General features: G+C 46.4%; 1 protein-coding gene across 1 annotated transcript in view; it reads right to left on the reverse strand.

The window, feature by feature from the left end:
• The window catches only part of LOC144595591 (short transient receptor potential channel 6-like), a 104690-nt gene extending 87520 nt beyond the window's left edge, over nucleotides 1-17170 (reverse strand). Inside the window, exon 1 of the mRNA XM_078403157.1 lies at nucleotides 17034-17170. Coding sequence (XP_078259283.1) covers nucleotides 17034-17170 — 137 coding nt within the window. The remainder of the gene's footprint in view (nucleotides 1-17033) is intronic.
• Between the last annotated feature and the right edge of the window lie 444 nt (nucleotides 17171-17614).

A 17614-nucleotide genomic window follows, 5' to 3' on the forward strand; every position in this document is an offset into this window, starting at 1 on the left:
CGGGCGAAAGCTCGGCGCAGAAAACCCCTTACACCTCCCATCTACCTCAATGGTGACCTTTGAACTATCTTTAAACAGACTTTATCACACATGATTTTGCACTAAATGTTGTACTATTTATCCTTTATCTGTGCACTGTGGACAGCACAATCGCATTCTTTTCTTTGATTGCATGCAAACAAAAACTTTTCACTGTACCCGAGAACACGTGACAATGATAAACTAAATCAAACTAAACTAAACTAAACTAAACACTGATTTGTCCTGGTCTTTTCTCGCCTCCAGTTCTTCCGACCCCCCCTCCTATCCCCTACCCTCCCCCCCCCCCCCCCCAACCCCACCCTCACCCACCGCTTTCAGTCTGAAGGGTCCCACCCGAAACGCCACCTACCCTTTATCTCCAGAGATGCTGCCTCACCTGCTGAGTTATTCAAAAACTTTGTATCTATCTTTCGTATAAAGCAGCATCTGCAGTTCTTGCCTGTACAATCTGCCTTTCTTTTTTTCCACCTATCATCCACCTGTTTCTGCATCTCATTGCCATCTCTCCTCCTCATCCACTTGACTCCGTCTGCACATCATCTTTCATTCCTCCTGTGTCCCCATCCCTCCCTCTGTCTCATCACTCCCCCTCTCCTCCTCATACCAGCTATTTTCCCTCTCCATTCTCCACCCGGATGCAGAATCCCGGTGTAAAATGTTGGTTCTTTTCCCTTTATGGATGCCGCTCGACCCGCTGAAGTCCCCCAGTGGATTGCCTTGGCTAGAAAAATACCCTGATACCTCAAAGGAGTTAGCTTGTTCCCATGTGCTGTTTACAGTAATTACGATGAACTTTTGTGAAAGTGCACAGAAGAATTCGGGTTGTTGTTAAGAAATCCAGAAGGGAAATTGGTTATTGGTTCAAGTTCAAGAATTCGGGTTGTTTTTAAGAAATCCAGAAGGGAAATTGGTTCAAGTTCAAGTTCACAAACTTTTTATTTGTCCCCATGGGGCAATTTACAAAGGCACGCAGAGCAGTACAAAAACTATTGGGGGGGGGGGGGATTAGTGGGGTGAGCAGCGGGACAGGGGTGGTTGGGAGTTGAGGAGCTAAACAGCCTTGGGGACAAACGTTGCCCTTCTCCTCTGTGTCCTGCAGCCTGGGCAGCGAAGCCGGCGTCCTGAGGGGAGCCACTCAAACGCGGAGAACAGGACGTGTGAGTGGTCCTGTAAAATCCTGCCAGCTGACCTTAGATTCTGCTGGTCGCATGGGGTGGAGAAGGCTCTGACAGGGAGTCCAATAATTTTGGAACAGACTGTGGCTGTGCTCTGCAGGCGGTTTCTGTTCTGAAGGCTGATGGGGTGGAACCAGCAGGTGAAGGAGAACGTGATGACGCTCTCAATGAGGGAGTGGGGTTATTAAAGGGCAGAGAAGCAAGAGTATGCCATTATTATTCACCGCGATAGTTTGTCAATACTGCTGACTGTGAATTTGGGACCAATGTGGAGATGGCTCTGGAAATCACAGCTAAGTATTCCATGGAGAACAGTCACCACCATTTAATCCATTCATTTGGTGATAATTAATGAGTCACCAATTTATCAGTTCCTCAAAATAATTTCAACATGATGAATACTTCCTCTGACTAGTGTACAAGGATGAGAGGTAAGTTTGTCTTCATGCAATATTATAAAATAAGTTAGGAAGCCAGCACCCATTTTCTATTTCTTTTGATATCAATGCTCAACTTCCTCATCCTTGATTTGCGCTAAAATTAACCCAATTTTCGACAGCATTTTTCCAATCTTTGCTGAAAAGCCATTTCATAGCCACTTCCCATCAAGAATTCTCATTGCTAAAAGAAACAAAGCTTTTCATTACTTCAAATGATGCTGGTCTATCTTGGTTTACACGAGGCTATTAAGGTAGCATTAATACCTTGTCTGAAATCAGCAGACTTTTCTTGCTTTTGCCAGTCTTCATTTACAATCAGGCAACTTTTTGCATGCAATTCAGGATGAGGGAAGTTCACTTTTAGGATTGAAGGCGATGTTGAACATTCACAAGCACTTTACATCTGTATATGTAGTCTTACGATTCAGAGTAAGACTGTTTTGTTCCAGCCTATTCCCATTACTAATCAGCAGCTCAGTTTGGTGTGATGATGGGTCAAGTCTGAAGAAGGGTCTTGACCCGAAACGTCACCCATTCCTTCTCTCCTGAGATGCTGCCTGACCTGCTGAGTTACTCCAGCATTTTGTAAATAAATACCTTCGTCTTGGTGTGATGATTTTTTATTTTCCTCACTTTCTATCCTGTGATTATAGAAACATAGAAACATAGAAAATAGGTGCAGGAGTAGGCCATTCGGCCCTTCGAGCCTGCACCGCCATTCAATATGATCATGGCTGATCATCCAGCTCAGTAGCCTGTACCTGCCTTCTCTCCATACCCCCTGATCCCTTTAGCAAAAAGGGCCACATCTAACTCCCTCTTAAATATAGCCAATGAACTGGCCTCAACTACCTTCTGTGGCAGAGAATTCCACAGACTCACCACTCTCTGTGTGAAGAAATGTTTTCTCATTTCGGTCCTAAAAGACTTCCCCCTTATCCTTAAGCTGTGACCCCTGGTTCTGGACTCCCCCAACATCGGGAACAATCTTCCCGCATCTAGCCTCTCCAACCCCTTAAGAATTTTATATGTTTCTATAAGATCCCCCCTCAGTCTTCTAAATTCCAGCGAGTACAAGCCCAGTCTATCCAGTCTTTCCTCATATGAAAGTCCCGCCATCCCAGGGATTAATCTGGTGAACCTTCTCTGTACTCCCTCTAAGGCAAGAACGTCTTTCCTCAGGTTAGGAGACCAAAACTGCACACAATACTCCAGGTGCGGTCACACCAAGGCCCTGTACAACTGCAGCAGAACCTCCCTGCTCCTAAACTCAAATCCTCTTGCTATGAATGCCAACATACCATTCGCTTTCTTCACTGCCTGCTGCACCTGCATGCTTGCTTTCAATGACTGGTGCACCATGACACCCAGGTCACGTTGCATCTCCCCTTCTCCCAATCGGTCACCATTCAGGTAATACTCTGCTTTCCTGTTCTTGCCGCCAAAGTGGATAACCTCACATTTATCCACATTATATTGCATCTGCCATGCATTTGCCCACTCGCCTAATCTATCCAAGTCACTTGCTTCGTGCTCAGGCCAAAGCCGTAGAGGGACTGAGTGTCTGCTCTCCTAACTTAATGTCACCAACTACCGTAATAATGAGCATTTATGTCATGACCCTGGTTGAATTTGCTGACATTATCTCATAATGAAAACACATTCTGCATCGCAGTCACATCTTGAGTGAGGAGGTCCAGCTACTTGCAACGTGGTGCGCTGACAACAACCTGATCCTTAACACCAAGAAGACCAAGGAGCTCATTGTGGACTACAGAAGGACTAGGGGTGGTACGCACACCCCCATCCACATTAACGGGACGGAGGTGGAGCGTGTTTCCAGTTTCAGGTTCTTGGGTGTCAACATTTCTGATGACCTCTCTTGGACCCACAATACCTCAACACTGATCAAGAAGGCTCACCAGCGTCTCTTCTTCCTGAGGAGACTAAAGAAGGTCCATCTGTCTCCTCAGATTCTGGTGAACTTCTACCGCTGCACTATCGAGAGCATCCTTACTAACTGTATCACAGTATGGTATGGCAACTGCTCTGTCTCCGACCGGAAAGCACTGCAGAGGGTGGTGAAAACTGCCCAACGCATCACCGGTTCCTCACTCCCTTCCATTGAGTCTATCCAGAGTAGGCGATGTCTGCGAAGGGCGCGCTGCATCGTCAAGAACAGCTCTCACCCCAACCACAGATTGTTTACCCTCCTCCCATCTGGGAGGCGCTATAGGTCTCTTCGTTCCCGGACCTGCAGGTTCAGGAACAGCTTCTTTCCTGCGGTCGTTACCTTACTTAACTCTGCGCTTCGGTGATTGCTGCCATCCCCCTCCCCCCCCCCCCCCTCCTCGGGCACTCCTCCCATCAGCGACTGATCTCGCTCACCGGAATTTCCACTACCGCTACTGAATTACTGTATATATTATATGTTTTACTATTCCATCGCATGCACTCTGGTTAAGATGCTAACTGCATTTCGTTGTCTCTGTACTTGTACACTGCACAATGACAATAAAGTTTGTATTGTATTGTATTGTATTGCATTTTGAGAGGGGAGAAGTCATTTTTGCAAAATCGGTGGAGAGAAAGTTGTGTTTCGATTATAAGGAAGCTTTGTTTGAGGCAACGGGTGCTGGGTTTTCACACAGAACCTATTGTTTTGGATACTGTTGTGGTGGAGCACTGGTCCGGGGAGGGCAGCCGCAGTGGTCCGGCCTGTGCTATTGGGCCTGGCTCTTATGCGCAGCAGGGAGGGAAAAAGTCCGACAGACCCACAGTGATAGAAGTCATTAGTTAGGGGCATAGGCAGGACATTCTGCGACAGCAAATGAGACTCCAGGATGGTGTGTGGCCTTTGTTGTGAAGAGATTCTAAGACTATTTTTGACCAGTACAATGCGCACCATCTCGAATAGTATTAGTACTGATTTTACACCCGAGGCTTTGATTCAACATGAAATTAAAAATGGAAAATGACAATGAAACTGTCCACAATAAACCAGATATTGCATCAGCTTCACACTATATTAGCAACTTAATTGATATGTAAATGACCGAGCTATTTTCTGGTTGGCTGCCAGTGACTAGCGGAATTCTACAGGGGTCGGTGCTGGGGCCGCTTGTCTTCACGTCATCTCTTAATGATTTGGACGAGGAGATTGAAGGTTTTGTGGCCAGGTTTTCGGATGATTATTATTATTATTATTATTCAACAAGGCAAAAGACCACACAATGAATGGGTGAATACTGAGGAGTGGCAGGTCCACAGATCCTTCAAGGTAACGGGTTATTTTTTAGTCAAAGCATAGAACATTAAAGCAGAGAAGTAATGCTCAAGTTGTACCATAGCACTAGTTGGAACACAGCCTGAGTAACGGGCACAATTTGGAAAGATGTTACTGCACTGGAGAGGGTGTGGATTAAATTTATGAGGATTGTGCCAGCACTGGAAAATATTAACTGAAGAAAAATTGGATAGGCTGGATTGTGTTTGATGGAAAAGCGGAGGCAGAAAGGAGGCAAATGAGGTGTCTAAAATAACAACGTGCTGGGATGGATAAATATTAAAGAAAACCTATTTTCCTTAGCAGAGGAGACATGGATTTAACATATTTGGTAGTAGGATTAGAGGGAAAAAAATGAGAACAAAAATCATCCTGACGCTGAGATTGATCTGGAAGCAGAAACCACATTAAATTTAATCGGTAGCTGGATGTATACTTGAATCAGAGGGCGTTAGGGCTCGCGAGGCATGTTTATAACGGACTTAACAATCTCCTTCTGTGTAATAAACTTTCTGTGAGAATATTTAGAAATATATATTCATGTAGGACTGAATGAAAAGTGGGAGCAGCTCGGATAAAGGAATAAATGCCTAGAATTGAAAACTGAAAATTTTGGAAACTCTCAGCACGTTAGGCAGCATCTGTGAAGGAGATAACAGAGCTAAGTCAAAGCTTCTTCATCAGAATTGGGAAAGTGAAGAAAGAAATGGTTTTAAATTGTGGGTGAGGATTGAACAAACAAAGGGAATATCTCTGGTAGGGTAAGAATCAGATAGGGTAAGAATAATGCTGGATAACATGAAAGAGTAGCTATTGAAAAAACAAATGACTCAACACATGATTGACACTAAAATCAACATCAATCATCATCTTTGAATACAAACATTTGCAGGCATTACTGATTATTATTGACAGGCATGAAGGTTTAATCACATTTTGCATTTAAAACTATTTGAACTGTTATACAGTATTCTATATTATTTTAAAACATAACTCATTACGCCAAATCAGTAAATATGAAAACATAATAGTCTAGAAGGACTGGAAGCAGTGATGTGAGTTACACTATGCAAGGGTATTAAATTCACATCATGATGCAGATACCAATTAAAGATGAGCTTACTTTTTATCAGACTAACACAGCTTACACTGAACAAATGCTAAATGATGATTACAGTGAAGGACTAAATCAGAATTTATGTTATGAAACTGATTTGGCCGAGTGACTCAATCTATTCTTTACCTACAGTACATGTAATGGAACCAGGGTATGACACTGGTCTGAGTCCTTGATCCAGAATCGGTAACAATATCACCCCTTGCGTCCTCACATTTGGGTTTGGGCATGAGTAGATGGAAATTGACCATGAGAGGTCAGCTCCAAGCAATTTCCACGATTAAATTGAGTATAGGAGCAAAGAGGTCCTTCTACAGTTGTACCGGGCCCTGGTGAGACCGCACCTGGAGTACTGTGTGCAGTTTTGGTCTCCAAATTTGAGGAAGGATATTCTTGCTATTGAGGGCGTGCAGCGTAGGTTCACTAGGTTAATTCCCGGAATGGCGGGACTGTCGTATGTTGAAAGGCTGGAGCAATTAGGCTTGTATACACTGGAATTTAGAAGGATGAGGTGGGATCTTATTGAAACATATAAGATAATTAGGGGATTGGACACATTAGAGGCAGGAAACATGTTCCCAATGTTGGGGGAGTCCAGAACAAGGGGCCACAGTTTAAGAATAAGGGGTAGGCCATTTAGAACGGAGATGAGGAAGAACTTTTTCAGTCAGAGAGGGGTGAAGGTGCGGAATTCTCTGCCTCAGAAGGCAGTGGAGGCCAGTTCGTTGGATGCTTTCAAGAGAGAGCTGGATAGAGCTCTTAAGGATAGCGAAGTGAGGGGGTATGGGGAGAAGGCAGGAACGGGGTACTGATTGAGAGTGATCAGCCATGGGCGGCACGGTAGCATCAGTGGGCGGCACGGTAGCGCAGCGGTAGAGTTGCTGCTTTACAGCGAATGCAGCGCCGGAGACTCAGGTTCGATCCTGACTACGGGTGCTGCACTGTAAGGAGTTTGTACGTTCTCCCCGTGACCTGCGTGGGTTTACTCCGAGATCTTCGGTTTCCTCCCACACTCCAAAGACGTACAAGTATGTAGGTTAATTGGCTGGGTAAATGTAAAAATTGTCCCTAGTGGGTGTAGGATAGTGTTAATGTGCGGGGATTACTGGGCGGCACGGACTTGGAGGGCCGAAAAGGCCTGTTTCCGGCTGTATGTATATGATATGATATGATATGATTGAATGTCGGTGCTGGCTCGAAGGGCTGAATGGCCTACTCCTGCACCTATTGTCTATTATATTGTCTAAATGTTGTCTCTTCTGGGTTTAATTATCTTCTTCTTCTTAGGCCCCCCTCGGTCATGACTGACCATGGGTGATGCATCCTAGTTGGCTGCTTGCTCCACACCTCGGCTAGAGCAGCGTCGCTTGTGGCTGAAGAGACCAATGCGGGAGTGACAGTCTCTGTCGCAAAGGTCACATGTGTGTGTGGTCTCGGGTCTGTTGAAGTTGCTGCGCTCCTTTCTGCGTGCCCGCTTGTCTGCCGCTGCGTTCATCAGTTTCTCTTCCCCCATTTTGAGATGTTGGTTCAGGGTCCCTCTCCACCTCGTACGGTCAGCTGCAAGGCTCTCCCAGGACTCCACATCCATGTCGAGCTCCTTCAAATCTCTCTTGCAGACATCCTTGTAACGTAGCTGGGGGCGGCCGATGGTTCTCCTCCCAGATGTTAGCTCTCCATAGAGGATGTCTTGTGGAATACGGCCATCCTCCATGCGGTGGACATGGCCAAGCCATCGCAGCCTGCGCTGCCTGAGTAGAGTGTACATACTCGGAAGGCCAGCGCCAGACAGAATCTCGGTGTTGGACACTCTGTCTTGCCAGGATATACCCAGGATACGGTGGATGCTTCTAAGGTGGAAGGTGTTGAGTCTTCTCTCCAGTCTGGCATATGTAGTCCATGTCTCACTGCCGTACAGCAGCGTGCTGTTGACACAGGCGTTGTAGACTGCTATCATTGTCTTCACTGTCAGCTTTGGATTGGTCCACACTCGAGTTGTGAGGCGAGCAAGAGTTGTAGCTGTCTTCCCGATCCTCTTGTCAATCTCTGTGTCCAAGGAGAGGTTGTCGGTGATGGTGGAGCCGAGGTACATGAACTGAATGACGGCATCGAGTTCGTAGTCGTCGATGGTGATGACAGGCGGTGCCTCTGTATCCTGTCCCAGGACGTTCGTGTTCTTCAGGCTGATGGTCAGCCCAAAGTCCTTGCAAGCCCGATAGAAGTGGTCCATCAGTGACTGTAGTTCCTGCTGGGTGTGGGACACAACTGCTGCGTCGTCGGCGAACAACATGTCTCTGATGATAGCCACGTACTTTTGTCGGCTCGGAGGCGGGTGAGGTTGAAGAGCTTGCCGTCTGATCTAGTACGCAGGTAGATCCCTTCTGTTGCGGTGCCGAAGGCATGTTTCAGGAGCAGAGCGAAGAAAATCCCAAAGAGTGTGGGAGCGAGGACGCAGCCTTGTTTGACGCCACTGCGGATGTCGAAGGGCTCTGAGAAACTGCCATTTAACTGCTCTGTCCCCTTCGTGTTGATGTGGAAGGGTTCTATCATGCTCTGCAGTTTTGGTGGGCAGCCGATCTTTGGGAGAGCCTTGAATAGGCCATCTCTGCTGACGAAGTCGAACGCCTTGGTGAGGTCAATGAAAGCAATATACAGGGGCATCCGCTGTTCTCTGCACTTCTCCTGGAGCTGGCGAAGGGAGAAGACCATGTCTACTGTTGACCTTCCAGCTCGGAAACCGCACTGTGACTCTGGGTAGACACGTTCTGCCAGCTTCTGCAGGCGGATCAAGATGACCCGAGCAAAGACCTTGCCAACGATGTTGGGGAGGGAGATGCCTCTGTAGTTGTTGCAGTCGCTTGCTGGCCCTTGTTCTTGTAGAGGGTAATGATCGTGGTATCCCTCATGTCCTGCGGTTACAGCTCCTTCTTGCCAGCACTGGCAGAGGACTTCATGCAAAGGAAGCAGTAAGGTAGTCTTGCAGTGCTTGATCAGGTCAGGGGGAATCCCGTCACTGCCTGGGGCCTTGCCTGAGGCCAGGCTGTCAAGGGCCTTGCTGAGCTCTTCTACCGTCGGCTCCCTGTCTAACTCATCCATGGTCGGCAGGCACTAGATGGCGTCAAGGGCTGAGGGGGACACAGTGTTCTCTCTCGAGTCGAGGTCGGAGTAGTGTCCCACCCATCTCTCCATCTGCTGGCATTTGTCAGTGATTACTTCCCCAGTGGAGGATTTGAGGGGGGCTGTTGTGCTCTGGACTGGTCCTAGTGCCTTCTTAATGCCATCGTACATTCCCCCGATGTTCCATGTTATGGCGGCCATCTGGATGTCCTCACTAAGCTGTGTCTAGTACTCATTAGCGCAACGCCTGGCAGTCTGCTGAGCCTTGCTCCTGGCAGCCCTGAGGATCTGTAGGTTCTTCTCGTTGGCTGACCGCTTAATTATCACAACACTGAAAAGACCATGAGGCCCACAGGCTCCACGTTAACTTTCAGAAGAGCAGATCTATAAGTCCCATTCCCCTCTTCTGATTTCCCGACAATCCTATAACTTATTCTCTTTTACGTGCTCACCAGCATGATTTGTCCAGCTGTTCGTCTTACATTCAGGAGTAATTTGCTGTCTTCAATCAAGCTACCAGCATATATTTGGGATGTGGAGGTAACCAGAGAACTTGGAGGAAACCCTAACAGTCACAGGGAGAATGTGCAAACTCTACACAGATATACTGAGGTTGGGACCAGACCTTGAGTCACTGGAACATTGTACCAATAACCTGTAGCAGCACCATGCCATTCTAAAACACTTGGTCCAATACAAAGAACTAGCAGTCAAGTTCCCCTATTTTCCTGGTCGACAGTTATATAATGAACAGCGTAAAACAAATTAATTTAGTTTAGTTTAGAGATACAGTGCGGAAACAGACCCTTTGGCCCATTGAGCTCGCGTCGACCAGTGATCCTCATGCATGAGCATTATCCTACACACTAGGGACAATTTTCCAAAGCCAATTAACATACAGACCTGTACATCTTTGGAGTGTGGAAGGAAACCGGAGCATCCGGAGAAAACCCTCGTGGTCACGGAGAGGATGTATAAACTTTGTACAGACAGCACCCATGGTCAGGATCGAACCAGGATCTCTGGCGCTGTAAGGCAGCAACACTACCACTGGAGCTCAATGCTCTCAAGACAGTGGAACTAATTGTAGACTTTCGAAGAGATCCCCCTCCCCTCCCCCCACTCACCATCAACAACATCACAGTCACATCTGTGGAGTCATTTAAGTTCCTTGGAACCATCATCTCCAGGGACCTTAAATGGGGGGGACACCATCGACTCCACAGTCAAAAAGGCCCAACAGAGGATGTACTTCCTGCGGCAACTGAAGAAACACAATATGCCACAGGCAATGATGGTCCAATTCTATACTGCTATCATTGAGTCCGTCCTCACCTTCTCCATCATGGTCCGGTTTGGCTCAGCCACCAAGCACGACATCCAAAGGCTGCAACGGATCGTTCGATCAGCTGAGAAGGTTGTTGGCTGCAACCTTCCCCCCATTGACGAACTGTACACTGCAAGGGCCAGGAAGCGAGCAGGCAAGATCATCTCTGACCCCTCTCACCTTGGCCACAAACTCTTCGAAACACTTCCCACTGGAAGGCAACTCCAGACTGTCAAAGCAGCAACAGCCAGACATAAAACCAGCTTTTTTTCCCACAAGTGATAGTTCTACTCAATAACCAAAGTCTGTAGTCTCTTTTTTGCTCTGGTTTATTTTCACCCACCTGTTTAGACCGCAATGTTGTATCCTTATTGTTTTGATGTGGTTATGCTTTATTCTTAATTGTTAACTGTATGTTTGTGTTGTCATTTGTGAGCGGAGCACCAAGGCACATTCCTTGTATATGCATATTTGGCCAATAAACCTATTCATTCATTCAATACTATACATAAATATAACCGTCAAATTCAAGTATAATAGATTGAGCAAAGGAGAAGGCAAAGAGTGCAGAATACAGTTCTCAGCATTGTAGCAAATCTTTTCCAGCGATAAAGTCCAATGTTGGCAATAGGCAATAGACAATAGATAATAGGTGCAGGAGTAGGTCATTCGGCCCTTCGAGCCAGCACCGCCATTCAATGTGATCATGGCTGATCATTCTCAATCAGTACCCCATTCCTACCTTCTCCCCATACCCCCTGACTCTGCTATCCTTAAGAGCTCTATCTAGCTCTATCTTGAATGCATTCAGAGAATTGGCCTCCACTGCCTTCTGAGGCAGAGAATTCCACAGATTCGCAACTCTCTGACTGAAAAGGTTTTTCCTCATCTCAGTTCTAAATGGCCTACCCCTTATTCTTAAACTGTGGCCCCTTGATCTGGACTCTCCCAACATTGGGAACATGTTTCCTGCCTCTATCGTGTCCAACCCCTTAATAATCTTATACGTTTCGATAAGATCCCCTCTCGTCCTTCTAAATTCCAGTGTATACAAGCCTAGTCGCTCCAATCTTTCAACATATGACAGTCCCGCCATTCCGGGAATTAACCTAGTAAACCTAAGCTGCATGCCCTCAATAGCAAGGAGGGGAATCAGATGGAGGGGAATCAGAAAGTACCTTGGCTTATGGAAGGGCCATTCAGGAGCCTCATAACAGAGAGAAAGAAGCTGTTCCTGAGTCTAGTGGTACGCACTTTAAGCTTCTGTACCTTCTGCCGATGGGAGCAGGGAGAAGAGGGAATGGCTGGAGTGGGACAAGTCTTTGACAATGTTGGCTGCTTTTCCAAGTGTGAAGGATAGATGGACTTTTTAGTGGGAAGTCTGGTCTGTGTAATGAATTGGAGCACATTTACAACTCTGCAATTTCATGCTGTCCTGGGCAAAGCTGTTCCCAAACCAATCTGTGAGACAGCTCGACAAAATGTATGCTTTATATTTTGTGGTTCCATAACCTTTGCTCTTTCCAGTACTTGGAGCCATTTCTTTATATTACAAGGAATCAATGAAATAATTCAAAGACTGGTTTCTGTGATAGCGAGGCCCTAGAGAAATAGAAATCATGCATCCACGCCCCACGTTTAGCAACATGATTGTAAATGCCCTGGTCTACCTTTAGCATACACAAACGGAGCCCCAACATCATTGATGATGGGGAGATTATTGGAGCTTTTGCTCCTCCAACACTTATAATAATAATAATATATTCCTTTATTTGTCCCACACCGTGGAAATTTGCAGTGTTACAGCAGCGAAGTGGATAGCAAGAGAGCATTCATTATAAATAAAAATAAAGACAAGGATAAATTGTCATAATTTACTGTGTTACTCCTTTACTGTTACTGTTGACTCGTCTGCTGGGAGCAGTGCTGGTTGTGCAGTCTCACAGCAGCGGGAAGGAAGGACCTCCTATATCTCTCCTTCACACACTTGGGGTGAAGGAGTCTGTCACTGAAGGAGCTACTCAGTGCAGTGACAGTGTCCTGCATGGGGTGGGAGTCGTTGTCCAGCAGCGATGTTACCTTTGCCATCATCCTCAACCATTTAGCAGCTAAATGAATGTGCATCATTCATAATTACACATGGCAGGGCTGCAGAACTTCAATCTGACCCATTGGTTGTGGGACCACTTTGATCTGTCCACTGTGCGTAGACGCATATATAGTATAGTGGTGTAACTATCAAATTTAGATATACCGAGTACTGCTCCAAACATGCCCATCAGTTCTCCTCACTGGACCAGCATTGATTTGCTGGCCCAACTGTAGCAGTAGGATGAGGGCCGGGCTACACTACAAGGTTATGGATGGGAGGATAATGCCAAGGGTGGAGACGTTTAATTATGAGGAAAGATCGTCCATGTTGGGTACTTTTCTTTAAACCAAAGGAGGCTAATCTGAGATTTAACTGAGATGAATAAAAGTACATAGCGAACAAGTAGGTCCTATTTCCTTATTTCAGTTAAAGGGCATGAGGAGGAGCAGTTGGTGAAGATGTCATGTGGCTCTGCTGATGACAGCCCCAAACCCCATGGCCCAGGTGGGATGGACCCAGATGGCCTTATCAAGAGTAACTGGAATTAACTTGTTGGCAATATTGATGACATGAACCTGAGAGAGACACTCGCTAAGAGGAATCTAAGCTTGTGGTATTGAAAAGCCTTCTGCAGTTCAACAGAGGGCAATAAAGCCACGTGTTAAAGGTTTGGATGTCATTGTCCAGTCCGGAACTGGCAAGATAACTATGTTTGCAATATCGATCCTTCAGCAGCTGGAGCTAGATATGAAAGATTCACCAGCTGTGGATCTGGCTCCTACAAGGAAGCTGGCACAGCAGGGAACTAAGGATATTCAGCATGCTGCCAATGATACTTACCAACTTCTATGGATGCACCGTAGAAAGTATATACTATCGGGTTGTATTATAGCTTGGCTTGGGAACAGCACTGCCCAAGACCGCAAGAAATAGGAGTGAGTCGTGGGTATAACGCAGTCCATCACACAGAACAGAAACTCACTATCAACTCCACCCACACCATGCTGCCTCAGGAAAGCAGCCAACATAATCAAGGACTAATTTCACCCTGGTTATTCCCTCTTCTCCCCTCTCCTGACAAGCAGAAGTTACAAAAGCTTGCAAACACATACCAGCACACTTGGGAACAGCTGCTTTCCCACTGTTTACAGACTGGTGAACATATTTCACAAAATGCTGGAGTAACTCAGCAGGTCAGGCAGCATCTCAGGAGAGAAGGAATGGGTGACGTTTCGGGTCGAGACTGCCTGACCTGCTGAGTTACTCCAGCATTTTGTGAAAATAAATACCTTTGATTTGTACCAGCATCTGCAGTTATTTTCTTACACTGACTGCTGAACATAAGTTCGGGTATAGCCCCAATCTTCGTCATTGTGGACATTGGACTTTTTCTCTTTCCACTACATGCTTGATTGTACTCATGTATCATATGATATGAAAGCACACAGACAAAAACGTTTCACTATACCTCTGTACGCATGACAATAAACCAAGACCATACCAGAGAGATGAAGAATAGGAGGTGAGCGGGGTGGGGCAGGATGGATTTTAATGGTAGGATTGGAGGCTAGTGAGAGAAAACAAAATTCATTCAAAGAGTGTTTTGGAGGGAATTGAGAAGGGATCTGGAACTCAGTGCCAGACTGAGGCGGAACCCCACCATAGAGCAGGGATAGTCCAAATAGCCTTCCTTGAACCAACTACGTGAATTTTGTGTGCTAAATGGCCTCCTATTGTTCCATAAATTCGTGTAATTTCCATGAATTTTCTTTTTGTTCACCTGCGTTTTTTTGTGAAATAAGACTTTATTGTTAACTTAACTCGTCAGTGCCAGAGAGTTTTTTTTTCATTCGGGATTACTGTGCACAGGTTAAAAACTCAGTTACAGACGAGATAAAGTCGCGCCATCATAAACACGTTGAAAGGCACAAAAATAAAATCCATTATATCCTGATTTTTTTTAATTTGAAGGAATTATATTCCACATATCAAATCGGTGATTTATAACTACCGATGCCTCTGTTAATTTCGATACATCGAGCCATTTAAATCTCATCCTCGTTTCATGTAGGGGAAGTAAAATGTCCAGGCTTTGTTTCACACCAAGAGTAGAGGCGGGGATCGCATGGGTTCCCTGGTCGGGTAGACAAAGTAGCTTCAGTCCTGGACTCCAGACTGGCCACTGGGCTGCCTTTAAGTGCCCAGGTGCATTGTCCTGAAGTCGGCATTGCTCAATTGGTTTAGATTTGTGACCGATTTGGTTAGATTCACACCATAGCGGCGATTTCCGTGCACCGAGGTCGACCACAAAAGTGCAGTTTAGTGAGAAGCTGAAGATTAGCAATCCAGGGCTTGCACGCTTATTCAAGCGCAACCTGACTCCAGAGAGCACTCACTGTCAGCCTCACTCCAATAGTCGCCGCTGACAGTCCCTTGGTTACCAGCACCGCAAATTCAGGACTCTGAATTGATAATTAGTTCATAAATAACAGCCAGGGAGGATCAGCCTCACAACGACTCTGACAAGCAATTCCGAACCAACAATTATAACTCGGCTGGGAGTCAAACGAAACGGCAGATGTTGGGATCTTGAGCAAAGGCACAAAGTGCTGGAGGAACTCAAGCGGGTCAGGCAGCATCTGGGGAGGGACAGGCAAGGTGGCGGATCAGGACCTTCTTCAGACTGGGGGAGTTCTTGCGTCCAAATAAGTTGTCTGTTCATTCCCTGCCCGGATGCTGACTGGACTGTATTGTGTTCCTCCAGCACTTTGTGTTTGGCTGATTATAAATCGGTTGTTTCTAAGTTCATGGCAATAGACAATAGACAATAGGTGCAGGAGGAGGCCATTCGGCCCTTCGAGCCAGCACCGCCATTCAATGTGATCATGGCTGATCATTCTCAATCAGTACCCAGTTCCTGCCTTCTCCCCATACCCCCTGACTCCGCTATCCTTAAGAGCTCTATCTAGCTCTCTCTTGAATGCATTCAGGGAATTGGCCTCCACTGCCCTCTGAGGCAGAGAATTCCACAGATTCACAACTCTCTGACTGAAAAAGTTTTTCCTCATCTCAGTTCTAAATGGCCTACCCCTTATTCTTAAACTGTGACCCCTTGTTCTGGACTCCCCCAACATTGGGAACATGTTTCCTGCCTCTAACGTGTCCAACCCCTTAATAATCTTATACGTTTCGATAAGATCTCCTCTCATCCTTCTCATCGGAAGTTTCAGAAGTAACAACGTTGGAATATTTACAGATGGTCACCACAAAGGAGATTAAACAATATACTGTATGTACTTAAAAATCCGATTGGACAAAAAACATGCCTATTATGAACTGTTGCGAAGCTGGACAATTATACTGTTTATGGTTCCAATCCGTTCAAGCTGTCACTGGCGACGGAAGGTCTAAAATGATCATTATTTCGATGAAGAAAAGCAATTTCTCCATCTAAATAGTTCCGGTACTTTGCTGATGTAATGCTACTGATCAACCAACACAATCAACCAACATAACGTATTCAAGAGAGAGTTAGATTTAGCTCTTAGGGCATCCAAGAGAGAGCTAGATAGAGGTCTTAAGGATAGCGGAGTCGGGGGGTATGGGGAGAAGGCAGAAACGGGGTACTGATTGAGAATGATCAGCCATGATCACATTGAATGGCGGTGCTGGCTCGAAGGGCCGAATGGCCTACTCCTACACCTATTGTCTATTGTCCATTGGACGGAATCAAAGGATATGGGGGGAAAAGCAGGAACCGGGTACTGATTTTGGATGATCAGTCATGATCACATTGAATGGCGGTTCTGGCTCGAAGAGCCGAATGGCCTCCTGCGCCTATTTTCTATCTTTCTATGTAACACAACACAAACCTAATATCGGACGTTAGCATGTCAACATGAACATTTTTGAGGACAGAAAACATTTAGATGCACAGTCTCTTGCCCAGTGTGGACGAATCGAGGAACAGTAGACACAGGTATTAGATGAAGGGGGAAATATTTGATAGGAATCTGAGGGGTAACTTGTTCACACAAAGGGTGGCGGGTGTACGGAACAAGCTGCCAGAGGAGGCAGCTGAGGCTGGGACTACCCCGACATTTAAGGCACAGTTGGACAGGTACACGAATAGGACAGGTTTGGAGGGATATGGACCAAACGCAGGCAGGTGGGACTTGTTGTGGCTGGGACATTGTTGGCCGGTGTGGGCAAGTTGGGCCGAAGGACCTGTTTCCCCCACACTGTTTCACTCTGTGACTGTATGAGACATGTACACAAATCACCCGCAGTCTGCAACAGTGCTCTAAATGTGTCTCGGTATCTTTACGAGTCTACATGAACGAGTCTACACGTCAGGGACAACTTCAGTTTAGAACTGCAAACAGGTGATGGAGGTTGCATTAAACATCTGATCGGTGGGGCAAGTGTTTGCATACTTACGAGTGACTGTGGGCATACTGTGTGTAGTAGCCTCGGCGGAAAGCTGTGTCCATTTGATGGTGAAGGTCCCTGCCGCGGGCTGAGTTGGCGACGGTCGCCGGGTTGTCCACACAGAGTCTCTGCGTCGTCTCGCCCATCTCCCCGCACCTCCGCGGCCGGCTGTTTCTTTCGCTTTGAACCGTTTTCGCCAAGCAAATGATATCGCAGTCAGCCCGTGATTGGGGTGTCGTCCTTAAATGACGCTCCGGGCTGCGTCAGACTTCACATGTCTTTGTGGAGCGGACACTTTCTTGGCCGAAACGTCTCTCCCGCGGCTCTCACTCACTGTGTGGGCGAGGCCGGTGTGGACCTGGACTGACACCAAGAATGCACTGGCTGGACAAGGCGCAGATGACCATCTCAGGGCAGAGGCTTTGGCTGGAGGGCGAACAGATAAAACAGCCTGAAGACAGACACAAAGTGCTGGAGTAACTCAGCGGGTTGGGCAGCAGTCTAGTGCTTTTATTGTTGGACTGTGGGTGACTAAATTTCAAATAAAGATATCTTGAATCTTGAATCTTGAGAGTTAATAGTTAATTAAC

Source organism: Rhinoraja longicauda, chromosome 7 (assembly GCF_053455715.1).
Source record: "Rhinoraja longicauda isolate Sanriku21f chromosome 7, sRhiLon1.1, whole genome shotgun sequence".
In the NCBI taxonomy this organism is placed as follows: Eukaryota; Metazoa; Chordata; class Chondrichthyes; order Rajiformes; family Arhynchobatidae; genus Rhinoraja; species Rhinoraja longicauda.